Here is a 15,338-nt window from a genome sequence, read left to right on the forward strand (position 1 = left end):
AGCAGCATAACACAGAGGGTGCTCCTTGCGCACGCAGCTAACTGGACCTGACAGAAGAGGCAGGCACTGCATCCGGGAAGCAGGAAAGAGCTCACTCTTTAGGGTAGGCACTAGCACCAGTCACCTGTGATGCTCCAAATACTGGACACCTCCAAAGAGAAGAGCTTCTGGGAACTAGAGGACACTGCATACACAAACCTAATATTTCTCACTATCCAATAGGATTATAAAAAGGCGGAAAAAACTTGTTCAATCCAAAACCTTTCAAACACCAGAAAGAGGGCTCAGTGAAACTGAAATCACCAATCTTCCTGAAAAAGAATTCAAAATAAAAGTCATAAGCATGCTAAGGAGGGATATAGACACCTTAAAAAATATAGCAGCTGAAAAGAAAACTACAATGGAAGCATTTAAAAGCAGATTAGATGAGGTAGAGGAGATTGTAAATGGAATAGAAATTAGAGAACAGGAAGAGAAAGAAGCTGAGGCAGAAAGAGAAAAAGGATCTCTAGGAATGAAAGAATATTAAGAGAACTGTGTGACCAATCCAAAAGGAACAATTTTCACATGATAGGGTTACCAGAGGAAGAAGAGTGAGAAAAGGGATAGAAAGTGTCTTTGAAGAACTAATTGCTGAAAACTTCCCCAATCTGGGCAAGGAGATAGTCTCTCAGGGCATGGATGTGCACAGACCTCCCAGCACAAGGGACCCAAGGAGGATACCACCAAGACAAATAATAATTAAAATGGCAAAGATCAAGGACAAGGATAGAGCATTAAAAGCATCCAGAGAGAGAAAAAAGATCATGTACAAAGGAAAGCCCATCAGGCTATTATTAGACTTCTCAGCAGAAACCTTACAGGCCAGAGGGAATAGCATGATATATTTAATTCAATGAAACAGAAGGGCCTCCAACCAAGAATACTCTATCTGGTAAGATTATCATTTAAATTTGAAGCAGGGATTAAACAATTTCCAGATAAGCAGAAGTTGAGGCAACTTACCTCCCACAAACCATCTCTATAGTGTATTTTAAAGGCACTGCTCTAGGTGGAAGCCCTCCTAAGGCTAAATAGCTGTCACCAGAGAAAATAAAACTACAGTAAAGGAAGTAGAACAATTAATTATTAACCAAATGCAAAATTTAATCAGCTACCCACAAAGTCAGTCAAGGAATACAAAAAGAGTACAGAATAGGACACCTAACACATAAAGAATAGAGGAGTAAGAAAAAGAAGGGAAAAAAAATAACCTTTGGATTATGTTTGAAATAGTGTAATAATTGAGTTAAGTTAGACTGTTAGATAGTAAAGAAGCTGCCCTTAAAACTCTGATAACCACAAACTGAAAGCCTTCAATGGCAGTAAATACATATCTATCAATAATCACCCTAAATGTAAATGGACTGAATGTATGAATCAAAAGACACAGAGTTACAGAATGGATAAAAAAACAAGACCTTTCTATATGCTGCATACAAGAAACTCACTTAAACCCAAGGACACACACACAGACTAAAAGTGAAGGGATGGAAAAGATATTTCATGCAAACAATAGGGAGAAAAAAGGCAGGAGTTGCAATACTTGTATCAGATAAAATAGACTTCAAAACAAAGAAAGTAACAAGAGATAAAGGAGGACATTACACAATGATAAAGGGGTCAATCCAACAAGAGGATATAACCATTATAAATATATATGCACCCAACAAAGGAGCACCCAAATACGTGTAACAAATACTAACAGAAATAAAGGAGAAAATAGAATGCAATGCATTCATTTTAGGAGACTTCAACACACCACTCACTCCAAAGGACAGATCAACCAGACAGAAAATAAATATGGACCCAGAGGCACTGAACACATTACAACAGATGGACCGAACAGACATCTATAGAACACGCCACTTAAAAGCAACAGGTTACACATTCTTCTCAAGTGCACATGGAACATTTGCCAGAACAGATCATATACTAGGCCACAAAAAGAGCCTCAGCAAATTAAAAAAGATTGAAATTGTACCAACCAAGTTCTCAGATCACAAAGGTGTAAAACTAGAAATAACTTGTAAAAAGAAAACAAAAAGGCTCGCAAATACATGGAGGCTTAACAACATGCTCCTAAATAATCAATGGATCAATGACCAAATTAAAACAGAGATCAAGCAATACATGGAGACACATAAAAAGAACAGCACAAAGCCCCAACTTCTGTGGGTTGCAACGAAGGCAGTTCTAAGAGGAAAATATACAGCAATCCAGGCCTATTTAAAGAAAGAAGAACAACACTGAATGAGTAGTTTAAATTCACAATTACTGAAACTGGAAAAAGAAGAACAAATGAGGCCCAAAGTCAGCAGAAGGGGGGACATAACAAAGATCAGAGAATAAATTAATAAAATTGAGAAGAATAAAACAATAGAAAAAATTAATGAAACCAAGAGCTGGTTCTTTGACAAAATAAACAAAGTAGATAAACCCCTAGCCAGACTTATTAAGAAAAAAAGAGAATCTACACACATAAACAAAATCAGAAATGAGAAAGGAAAAATCACTACGGACACCACAGAAATACAAAGAATTATTAGAGAATACTATGGAAAACTATATGCTAACAAACTGAATAACCTAGAAGAAATGGACAACTTTATAGAAAAATACAACCACCCAAGAGTGGCCAAGGAAGAAACAGAAAATCTAAACAGACTAATTACCAGCAAAGAAATTGAATTGGTAATCAAAATACTACCCAAGAACAAAACTCCTGGACCAGATGGATTCACTGCTGAATTTTATCAGACATTTAGAGAAGACATAATACCCATTCTCCTTAAAGTTTTCCAAAAAACAGAAGAGGAGGGAATACCTCCAAACTCATTCTATGAAGCCAGCATCACTCTAATACCAAAACTAAACCAAAAAATAGAAAATTACAGAACAATATCCCTGATGAACATAGATGCAAAAATACTCAACAAAATATTAGCAAGCCAAATTCAAAAATATATCAAGAGACTTTCTATAAGCTGAAATGAACAAGTGGGATTCATCTCAGAGCTGCAAAGATGGTACATTTGAAAATCCATCAAGATCATCCACCACATCAAAAAAAAGAAGGAAAAAAACTGCATGATCAGCTCCATAGGTGCTGAAAAAGCATTCAACAAAATTCAACATGCATTCGTGATAAAAACTCTCAACAAAATGGGTATAGAGGGCAAGTACCTCAACATAATAAAGGCCATATATGACAAACCCACAGCCAACATTATACTTAACAGTGAGAAGCTGAAAAGTTTTCCTCTAAGATTGGGAACAAGACAAGGATGCCCACTCTCCCCACTTGTATTCAACATAGTACTAGAGGTCCTACCCACAGCAATCAGACAACACAGAGAAATAAAAACCATCCAGATTGGTAAGGAGGAAGTCAAACTGTCACTGTTTGCAGCTGACATGATATTGTACATAAAAAACCCTAAAGAATCCACTCTAAAACTACCAGATCTAGTATCTGAATTCAGCAAAGTTGCAGGATACAAAATTAATACACAGAAATCTGTTGCATACCTATACACTAACAATGAGCTAGCAGAAAGAGAAATCAGGAAAACAATTCCATTCACAATTGCATCAGAAAGAATAAAATACCTAGGAATAAACCTAACCAAAGAAGTGAAAGACCTATACCCTGAAAACTAGAAGACACTTATGAGGGAAATTAAAGAATATATCAATAAATGGAACCACATCCCATGCTCATGGATAGGAAGAATTAATATTGTCAAAATGGTCATCGTGCCTAAAGCAATCTACAGATCCAATGCAATTCCTGTCAAAATACTAAGAGCATTCTTCAACGAACTAGAGAAAATAGTTCTAAAATTCACATAGAACCACAAAAGACTCCGAATAGCTAAAGCAATCCTGAGAAGGAAGAGTAAAGCTAGAGTAATTATGCTCCCCAACTTCAAGCTGTACTACAAAGCCACAGTAATCAAGACAATTTGGTACTGGCACAAGAACAGACTCATAGACCAATGGAACAGACTAGACAGCCCTGATATAAACCCAACCATAAATGGTCAATTAATATACGAAGAAGGAGCCATGGACATACAATGGGGAAATGACAGCCTCTTCAACACCTGGTGTTAGCAAAACTGGACAGCTACATGCAAGAGAATGAAACTGTATTACTGTCTAACTCCATACACAAAAGTAAACTCGAAATGAGTCAAAGACCTGAATGTAAGTCATGAAACCATAAAACTCTTAGAGGAAAACACAGACAAAACTCTCTTGAGTATAAACATGAGCAGCTTCTGCCTGAACATATCTCCCCTGGCAAGGGAAACAAAAGCAAAAATGAATAAGTGGGGCTATATCAAACTAAAAAGCTTCTGTACAGCAAAGGACACCATCAGTAGAACAAAAAGGCATCCTACAGTATGGGAGAATATATTCATAAATGGCATATCTGATAAGGGGTTGACATCAAAACATACAAAGAGCTCAGGTACCTCAATAAACAAAAAGCAAATAATCCAATTAAAGAATGGGCAGAGGATCTGAACAGACAGTTCTCCAATGAAGAAATTTAGATGGCCAACAGGCACATGAAAAGATGCTCCACATCACTAATCACCAGAAAAATGCAAATTCAAACCACAGTGAGATATCACCTCACACCAGTTAGGATGGCCACCATCCAAAAGACAAATAACAACAAATGTTGGCAAGGATGTGGAGAAAGGGGAACCCTCCTATACTGCTGGTGGGAATGTAAATTAGTTCAACCATTGTGGAAAGCAGTATGGAGGTTCCTCAAAAAACTAAAAATAGAAATACCATTTGACCCAGGAATTACACTCCTAGGAATTTGCCCTAAGAATGCAGGAGCCCAGTTTCAAAAAGACATATGAACCCCTATGTTTATTGCAGCACTATTTACAATAGCCAAGAAATGATGAGTGGATAAAGAAGACGTGGTACATACACACAAAGGAATATTATTTGGCCATAAGAAGAAAACAAATCCTACCATTTGCAACAACATGGATGGAACTAGAGGGTATTAGGCTTAGTGAACTAAGGCAGGCAGAGAAAGACAAGTACCAAATGATTTCACTCATCTGTGGAGTATAAGAACAAAGCAAAAACTGAAGGAACAAGACTCACAGAACCCAAGAATAGACTAACATGTACCAAAGGGAAAGGGACTGGGGAGGATGAGTGGGAAGGGAGGATAAGAGATTAAGGGGTATTATGATTAGTACATATAATATAGGGGGGCACAGGGAAGGCAGTATAGCACAGAGAAGACAAGTAGTGACTCTATAGCTTCTTACTACGCTGATGGACAGTGACTGTAATGGGGTATGTGGTGGGGACTTGATAATAGGAGAGAATGTAGTAACCACAATGTTGCTCATGTGGAACTTGAGCATAAGACTGTATATCAATGATACCTCAATAATAATAATAATAATAAAAGAATATGACAGCTCTACAGGTCATAGATCTGAATATAAAGAATTCAGGATCTGTGGCCAGAAGACCTGAATTTGAGTACTTAACCCATCATCAAACTTGGGCAAAGGGGACAAGATACCTAATCTCTCTTGAACTTCATCTGATCAAAAGCATTACTCACATCCTAGGTGAGTTATGAGAAAATTATGTATTTTGTACATACATAACGCCAGTTTTGTATATTGTAGAGCACACTGTAAAAATAAAGCATTATCATTACAGCTACATATTGACAGTAAGAGAAGTTTGGACATAGCACACATTGTTTTACAATAGTAAACACAATTTAAAAAGAAAACAAGCAGAAAAGAGAAATGACAAAGGTAGAAAACATATGTCCAAACACAAAAGGGCTTTCTTGAAAGTTTGGGAGAATTTATAGTCTTTTAAAAAACAACCACAAAAAATGAAACTCCAATGTGAAAATGCCAATTGAGAGAAAAGCTGTCTCCTGTGAACATAACTGACAAGGTTTACGGTGCTCCAAATCAGTTCATGCAACCAGGAATGCTGAACAAATATCACCTTTGCCTCAGTATTATTATCAACCTCATCACCGGGGCCAAGTAAAAATTTATGTGAGCAAAACAAGCCTGATCACTTAAACCCATTTAATACTGCCGAGTTTTCCCCCTTTAAGCAATGGTCCGAAATCATTGTACAAAATGGTAACATTTTCCAAGTATGTGAAAGATTGTATGCACTGGTATTAAATTAATGAAGCATAAGTCAGCAATTGTAAGTAAGGACCATACAAATTAAACAGAGTGGGAGAGATTAAAAAGATACACTTGATCAGACAGCTCATGAGTCTGCAAAAAAAAAAAAAAAAGTTTTCATATGTGAATAAAACAATTTGCCTTTCGGATAGAAGCAGATCGGTTTTAGACAACATATTTTCCATGCTTACCACAAACAAAAATCAATACCAATAAGAATACCTTTGACTGCATGTTACTGGATAAAGACAGTGACTCAGTCCTGGAGATGCTAAAATCTGCTTCAGTAGTAGCCTCAAAAGAGTCCAATTCGTCCCCGCTGGGAATCCCAGCTCTTGAGGAACTCTGAGACACTGGAGTGTAACAAATGGGTGACTGCCCAGAAAGCCCTTCCCCTTCGCTGTCGGCATCCAGGGCATCCAGGCTAGAACTTAAACACAGACAGGTAAATTAGCAAGCAGGCAGACAGACAGAGCGAGCTGCTGGTTTCTCTTTCTCTGAATTCAGATTCTCTCATTGGTGTGAGGTGCAAAGGGTACTCATTTAATTTCTACCAAAATTTATAGTAAGTGGTTTTAATTCCCCCCCAAATCTTGTTTTAAACAAGATTTTATGTTTCCCCAAATGAACATTTCTACCTAGCAAAAGCCATCTCCAGTACTCGAAGCAACAAGAGCTGTTTCAATTTCATACAGTCCTATTTCTGTTTTGCAAATGTAATTATTACAGCCCCAAACAGTCACTCTTCAAATATTAAAAGAGTAGGTGAAACAGAGCCACTGGATTGTTTAGGGGCCCCTGGGGAAATCTGCATGTAAATATACAGCGTGGCATTCTTTCTCCTGGTTGTCCCTGGACTGGAAAGTTCAGGATGGCAGAGGCAGCGCTGGTCTCACCCCAGAGCTGGTGTTAGGACACAGGTCAGACATGAGTCAAGTACCTAAGTGTCATAGTAGATGACCATTTTGAGAGACTCTAAAAATGATTCCCATGAGAAATCTACCTCAGAAGCACGTAATGATTCTGCTTAACTGCTGCTTTTCTTTCTTCATTGAACTTTCATACTCATAAAATTAAAAGGAAAGATGTGGCTCTTCCACATTCCTGACTCATTACATAACATGTACATTTTAAACCACTCAAACTTTGAGGGCAACGCTTCCCAGGCATGTTAATGCACGATGCCTTTTTAAATGTATTTTTCTTTGCTTGTTACTGTTCTGGAATTAAAATTTTAACAGTAACACAATGACATCATCTTGATTATGAAATATAAAGAACCAGAAAATAAAACTTTGAATTAACCCATTTGGGTTATTTTTCTTAAAAACATAGACTATTTAATGACCACTAAATATCAATTTAATAAATTATGACAGTTGGTACACAGGTCATACTATACATGTCTCTAATCCAAACACCTGAGTCTCTAATCCTTGATCTATTTCATACCCTCCTGGGCACCAGTAAACCCAGGAGTAAGGAAAGGTCATGAGTGACATCACCAAGAAAGTCTGCAGTGAGGTTTTCTCCTTTAAGAACTCACTGAGGGCTTTTACCTTGGCACTGAACAGGAGAGGACAAAGTGGCGGTGGACTTCACACTTGAATTCAATACCCAAAAGTTGGAGTCCATAAAATTATTTCTCACAGAAACTAAATCTCAGCATTAAGAAAACCTTTCTGGTAAATGTGCTTTGAATGTTAAAGTAATGTAATTACAGATATTTTAAGGTGCTATGTACTTTCCTTAATTCAGTGAAATTCTGAGGGTAGAGAGAGATCTTGAGGGTGGGGGTTCAAGGCTTGCTCATGCTTTGTGCCTCTGCATTTGTCCTGAAATTTGTGATCTCTGTACTGAGTGAAAACTAGTTCAGTTGGCTGCCTGCAATAACACCCTATTTTAACACAAGCCTTTCTAGCTATAACATTTCTCCATCACTATGAACACACCCTGGAAGTATCAGTGAGTATTATTTTATTTTGCATACTACACTATCAAATATTTCTTTTTCTATTAATTCAAATTGGGCTGCTATTTTTCTTAAGCTACTAACTTAAGATATTTAGTATAATAGACAGTATTCTTCAGGATCACCTCTAGGTTCTCATGGTTTACAATACCACTTTTCAAAATGCTATTAGTGGAATATGAAATCAATTCAGCAGATAGTGAGAATTTTCTTACAAAGTAGAATAGAAAATATCACAATACCTTCCACATGTTATTTCATAAAATGTTTAAGTTTTGCATGTATGGGTTGAGAGCTCAAGGTGTCATTAACATTTCTTACTGTGGATGGTGGTAAAACAAACAAGGGTTTTAAGAATGTAAGTTTTAGGATGAAACAAACACTTGCCTTCTATCACCTAATTTTTTCTTGTATAGTTTTCTTAAATAAATGTAGCATTGCTTAATTTCTTCTTGTACTTCCCAAAACAACTAAGTTTAAATAACATATGGTTACAAGTTTTACATACATTACTTTCACCAAAACATTGTTTTTAATCTTAGAAAATTTAGGACTTAGGTCCAAGTCAGCCTTGCCCCTGTGTTAACTTTGGTTTTTGCTGTGTGTCCCAAAATTTCTCCTTCATTACAAGCTCCCAGATTCTCAGCCTATTATCCACTTAATAGTGAATCAAGTACATTTCACTTTGAGTTCATTATTAATCGTGTTACACACGCCCAGCTTGACATCCACTGAAAGGAGGGTCCCACAGACATCCTGGGGCCAAAATGGGGCTTCCTGGCAATCACAAGTCCTTTGTCCTCTCCTAAGGGGATGAGCAACATTGTGGTTACTAGATTCCCCCCATTCTCAAGTCCTCACCAAATACCCCATCTCTCCTGTGTTTTTCAGTGGAGACAGAATACACAGGAGATGAAGGTGGCTTGTGCGACCAGCTAGAAGGTTTTTCTCTTAGGACACCATCTTCCTCTCTTCGTTTCCTTCCTCCCCCTCCCCAATAACATTTTTACAAAAGCTTCTAATTACCTTTCCCCAAACTGAATAGTTTTCCTTATATTTTAAAGAGGCAAAATTCTATCTGCAGTAGTGAGACATTTAAACTTCCCCAATCAAGACTATGATCAGAAAAGAACTTAAAGATTCTACAAGAATGTGCTCATCACAGACAGTTTTAATCTATTTTTGCAAAACTGTGTAGAATCTTGCCTGCCTTGACCTCTTGTCCCAAGCAGGTATATGGAGAGCCCAAAACATCCCCTCAATAAAATTTGCAGCATGACCACCTAGCATCTTTAAAACCATAGTTCACAAAATGTCGATCTAAAAGAGACTTTTATTTATATATCAAACATTGCCCTTGGTAATCAGACTTACCCAATACCTATTAATCTCAAGTTACTTATCAGTGCAAAGTACAGCACAGTGATTGGCACCAAGTGACCACTGCTTCCCCTCCCTTTTGCTCTATGCTGTTTAAATCTCTGAATATTTACTTACCCACATAAATAATCATAAATGAATTTAGATACATATTCACATATGTGTGCATATTCTGTTATGATGATTCATGATTTTGTGTGTAAAACTGAGCATATAGTCAGAGATCTAAGGCATGGGGGAAAAAAAGTAAGCAATTCTGTAAGGCAAGTGGACAGCAGGACAAAATGTAATCAGCAGAAATTGGCTTATTCCCTAAAGAAAATAGACAACAGAGGGATGTACAGATCCAATACACAGATACAGACACTTAAATACATACAACCATATCACATACAAAAAAAAAGTACTGTATATACAAGAAAATATGTGTAGAGTAACTAAGTTACAGAGCATAAAAGTAAAATGAACACCCATGAGCTCACCCAATTTGAAACCTGGCCACTGACCATACCATTGAAGCCCTTTTTTATTCCTTTCCATTCCCAATTTCCTGCTTTCATCATTGGATGTAGAGACTACCTTGAATTTGGGGATTTTTTTTCCTCTTCATTTGTTTTTGCTTTATAGCTTAAGCACAGATGTACATGTCCTATAGTAGCAAATAGTTTGATTTAGCATTTTATAAAAATGAAATCTAACTGAAATATTTTGTGGCTTCCTTTTTTCATTCAACTTCGTGATTCTGAGATGCTTGTTGTTATGCATGTAAATGTAGCTGTTAATTCATTTTCACTACTGTACAGTATTCCACTGTGTAACTACAGCATTATTTATCTATCCATTTCCCATTTGGATTATTTCCTACTGCTATAGTCATACAGTCATGTACATGTACACAGAAGTAAAACTGCTGGGTCACAAAATATGTGCATGTCCAACTTAAGATAATGCCAAATTTATTTTCCAGTTATTGTACAATTTTCACTGTCAACTGTATATAGGAGTTTCCATCATATGTATTTCCACCAAAATATAGTATTGTTAAACTTAAAACTTTTGCCTATTTAGTAAGTATAAAATAGTATATCATTGTGGTTTTCCTCCATTATAGTTGGTCAGTTTTAAGTATCTTTCAAAGTCAAGGAATACAGGAACCTTAAAAGGAGCAATATAAAATTTTCCAAATCCAGCTATAAGCTTCTTTGATATTTTACACTTTTTCTCTAGAATATACTACCTTACCTTCTTTTCTTTAGCTGATTTTGTTCCTTTTCAAATCCATGAAGACCAAAAGGAAAATTCAAATTGGAGGCAAAGGTCTGCAGGGCTTCAGGGTTTGATGTCACTTCCTTGTTCTCACTTACTTTGCCAGGGCTGGTTTCAGTAGGAAGGATGTGCTTGCAGCTCTGAGAACTCAGAGTAGAACCCATGGATTCAGGACAGGTGTTTGTAGTGATTCCCTCTATATTAATATGGTTGACATCCAAATCACCAACCTGGCAGTTGAAAGAAAAATATTTGCTGAGCAAAAGAAGAAAAGATTGGCTTGGCTAAGAATTGAATTTTCCCAACATAAGAACTTCCCATCTTATTTATCTTTTTTGCTATGTTTGTTCTTGTTTTATGTAAGCAGAGAATTCTTTCATGTTACGTTTTTGTTCACTTGGCTGCTATCCTATAATTTACAAAAGGAAGACAACCAACTGAGTTTGTCTCTTCTTTACATATATATATAAAGTTATTCTTTATTACAAAACTAGAAAGTAACTATGCTTTTAATTTTTATGAACTGCTGACTCAAAATGAGGGGAATGTTTGAAATACTTAAGATGAAAAAGTAAAGAGTAGGCAGCTTTATTTAAAAAGTAGCTTGTAGGGATCTAGGTAACCAAGGTCATGGTGGTCAAATAAATCTGAGACTACCAAACAAAAATAAAAATAGAGCTATGTAAGATGCATGGACTTGGAATGACTAGGAGACAGAAAATACCCCAAACTTCAAATTACTTATACATAATAAACATCAAATCTCAACAAGTAACCTTATATACTCCTGCCATAAGCCTTTGCAGAGAATAAGGGCAGTCTGCAAAAATCTGCATAGGAGAAAGAACAGGGAGCTGGTGGAGGGCCTAAGACTGACCTAAAATTAACACCAGAAGGAGTAAGTCCAGTCCACATGTATAAAAAAGAATCCTGGTTGATCAGAGGCCTTGCTCTAGGGAAGGGACTTAAAGCACTGGTGATCTGAGTCATAAAGGGGCATCACTTCTGGGGGAAAAGACAGTAAAAAAAAAAAATAAAGAGAGAGAGAGAGACCATTTAGAGAGAGGGTAGTGAAGGGGGAAAGCAGAAGAAGGGGAAACTGTAGGGTCCTAAATCAGCAACCATCATAATAACTTACTACAGCAATAACAGTACAGGAATGCTCAGACTACTGGGTGAGAGTCAAATGGAAATGTTACTGAAAACAAACTCGGTAGATCAAAGAGAACCTCACCAGTAATGGGACAAATTATTGTCGTGTGCCTCCTGATACAAGGCACTGAGAAGAGCACAGCATCACGTCTGTAACATTCCTGTCAGCCACACACAACGTGAATCTAATCAGAGGAAACAAACAATGGAATGGAAGGGCATTCTGGAAGAAACAAACAAAAACCTGGTCTGTATTCTTCAAAATTACCAATGCCATTAAAGACAAAGACTAAGGACCTGTGCCAGATTAAAGAAGACTAGAGAGACATGACCACTAACTGCAGGACATGTAATTGAATTTTCTTTTACTACAAAGAGCATTACTGGGACAATTGGCTAAAACTGAATAAGGCCTGTAGACAGGTAATAGTACTGTATCAATGATTTCCTGATTTGGATAATGGTATGTGTCATGCTTTCAGGAAAATACTCCATGAAAGATTAAGGGGTAAAGGGACGCCATACTCCTGATTTGCTCTGAAATGGCTGATATTTACATACATATTTTAAGCATTTGTATACACTCACACACTCAGAGAATAAAATAAAATGTGGTAAAATATTAACATTTGGGAATTTTGATGGAGAACATAGGGATTCTTTGTACTGAGTTACGTAAGTGTAAACTGATGTCCAAATAAATTGTTTTTCCAAAGTAGTTGATGTGACAGAGTCATTTTCAAAGCAGTTTTTATCATGTGAATTTCCTCTTCAGATAGGTTGATAACCTTCAGACTTGATGGCAAACGGCATTACAATCAAGCAAGCAATTTTTTTAGGTAGGTTGAGGGCAATTAGATAAAATCCTTTCCAGATAGTGCTAGAAATTATTTTAAATACATAGAATTTAGACTCCTTCTGTTGTCCTTGATGTTCAAATAGACACAGGAGCAGTAAAAGAAACAATATAACTGTACTACACCGAGATAGTGAACTTTGCTATCTGTACCCAGATTTTTAGTTTTATTTCTCTAATTGCACAAATTCAGCAACCTCTGCTACATGGCAGTTTATTGATTAGACTGTTTGAGTTCTCTTTAAACATAGGCTTCACATTACTAAAGCAATACTTTAATATTTCCAAATAGAAATTATACCCTAACATCTCTTTGACTTGGAAAGTTTTGTATTTTTAATGTATCTTAAAACATAAATACATAGTTTCCCAATTCTAGCTATTTGAGGTAAATGGAAATACTGCAGTGTTCACTGAGGCTCAAACAAGAAGAAATAAGTACTCAAGAAGTATTTCATTTAAATGCTGAGAAACATTTATGGCAACAGAATAAAACCATTAAAAATCAGACTGTGGCTAGAACATCCCCAATCGAATCATCCTGTATGTTCAAAAAATGTCCCCAGAATGTCCCGTTTTCCTCAACTCTGTGCCTTGTCTTAGATTTCTGTAACTAAGACTGACATTCAGCTGCTTTATGCCAAAAAAAAAAAAAAATACTAGATGTCCATTCTGATTTATTGGTCCCTGTCATTTTGAATGTCATCCCAGAATGCCATTTACACTATGCATTTGATGTAACAATGTTTTATAACACAAAAGGAAAAAGCAGAGATATTCAATTCATAGGCTAAAATTGAGATCTACTACACAGAAAAATTGTTATCACAGAAAATATAAGCAATAGGGTACAATATATACCTACTAACAACAAAAAGGGTAAAATACCTTATTGCTCAATAAGCATATTCTATATCTTATATAGAAATTTTTTAAGTCAGTGGATAAGGCACAAATTGTGTATTGACAATATTACCCTTAAAAATCCCCTAAATCTGCCACAAATTAGGGTGTGCAGAAATCCTCAGATCTATACCTATGTTTCAATTTTTATAAATATTAAAATCTAAGGACTACTGAGCTACAGAAAAGAACAAAGGATAAATCCATACACAGATGCATATTCAAACCATCACAAATCACTATCATTATCAGAGAATAGGTGGGGAATTCTAAAGGGTTCCAACTTCCCTGTAACCTGACATAATTCTGTTTTAATATTAAAGCTCTCTAAGCTTGGCACACATTAATAGGTGTGTTCTAAGGATTAACCAAGTAATTTATGTGACAATATCATGGGATTGGCACCAAGCTCTTGCTCATAACAACTTGTTGAATTTTAATACAAGTTTTGTTTAATCAGGTCACATATATACTTTTATTAAAAAGCTGTAGAGGAGATGGCCTCCCAACTGTCCCTTCCAATTTTAGCCCCGTGGAAGAGCTCTCACACTTCTCATCTGGCAGTATCTCAAGACCCCTCCTCCATCATTTGGTGGGGTAAGATGTGCTGTGTTATGAAAGGACCTACATTAAATACTCATCTAATGAGACTCCATTGCTAGCATCGCTGGGGCTGCTCTTACGCTAAAGCTGTCAGAAGAGCACAATAATACTGTATAGATTTCTCAGATGCTCAGATTTTGGAAAGAGGGCAGATTCCCCTTGTAACATCAGTCACTCCTTACCTGATCTATCACCATACAGTTAGCATAGACTTCATCACCGCCATTCAGCATGTCAGAAAGCCGGCCTGCAGCAAGGAATGCTGGTGGGTGCTTGGATTTTTTGAAGACATCAAAGGAGTGATCTAGGGAAAAAGGAAAACAGGACAACTAAAGTGGAATAAGTTTATTTTACAGTCAGGCATTACCTTCTTAAGGAAACCATGAGGAAAAAAATGAAGATTGCATTTTTTTAAGATGGCATTTTGCCTTTTTCACATAGTAAGATCTAAACGCAAGTATTTTCTCTTCTACATGCAAACCTTCTCAGTTATCTAAAAACTTCATAGAGAATAGTTCCAGATAAATGTGCCCATTTCAAGTGCTATTTTTTCTAATCATGAGAGATTTCTGTAAAAATCAATTTGATTCATACTTTCAGTTTCTAACAGATTAAACTGACATTCATTTCACTATCCATTATCAATAACTTGGAAGCATTAGGGACTGTACCACAATCTTGGATTCCACTGAAGTATTCAGGCTCCAGACGCGTTGCTAAAGGACCCAAGAGAGTGCCCAGTCTAGCAGCTCTGGCTCTGTACTGCCTGCTGAACATGTATACTCTCACGCAGAGAGCACTTTGCTTCTATTTTTACTACAGAAATGTTTTTGCTTGTTTACATGTTCTCAGGTTTGTTCCAAATAGATGAGGTTGCTCAAAGTTGAGTCCAGAGAGTTGAAATATTACTGTACTTGCACAGGGAACATAAAGTTAAAGGCAATAAAACATA

General features: G+C 36.6%; 1 protein-coding gene across 4 annotated transcripts in view; it reads right to left on the minus strand.

Annotated features, from left to right (window-relative positions):
- Positions 1-15,338, minus strand: part of ARHGEF28 (Rho guanine nucleotide exchange factor 28) — a 309,233-nt gene that overhangs the window by 99,887 nt on the left and 194,008 nt on the right. For all 4 annotated transcript variants that reach the window (XM_036886062.2, XM_036886063.2, XM_057494358.1 and 1 more), the window contains 3 exons: positions 14,569-14,690; positions 10,849-11,102; positions 6,477-6,684 (listed from right to left, as the gene is read on the minus strand). In XM_036886062.2, the coding sequence (XP_036741957.2) occupies positions 6,477-6,684; positions 10,849-11,102; positions 14,569-14,690 (584 nt within the window). The remainder of the gene's footprint in view (positions 1-6,476; positions 6,685-10,848; positions 11,103-14,568; positions 14,691-15,338) is intronic.

Source organism: Manis pentadactyla, chromosome 2, assembly GCF_030020395.1.
Source record: "Manis pentadactyla isolate mManPen7 chromosome 2, mManPen7.hap1, whole genome shotgun sequence".
In the NCBI taxonomy this organism is placed as follows: Eukaryota; Metazoa; Chordata; class Mammalia; order Pholidota; family Manidae; genus Manis; species Manis pentadactyla.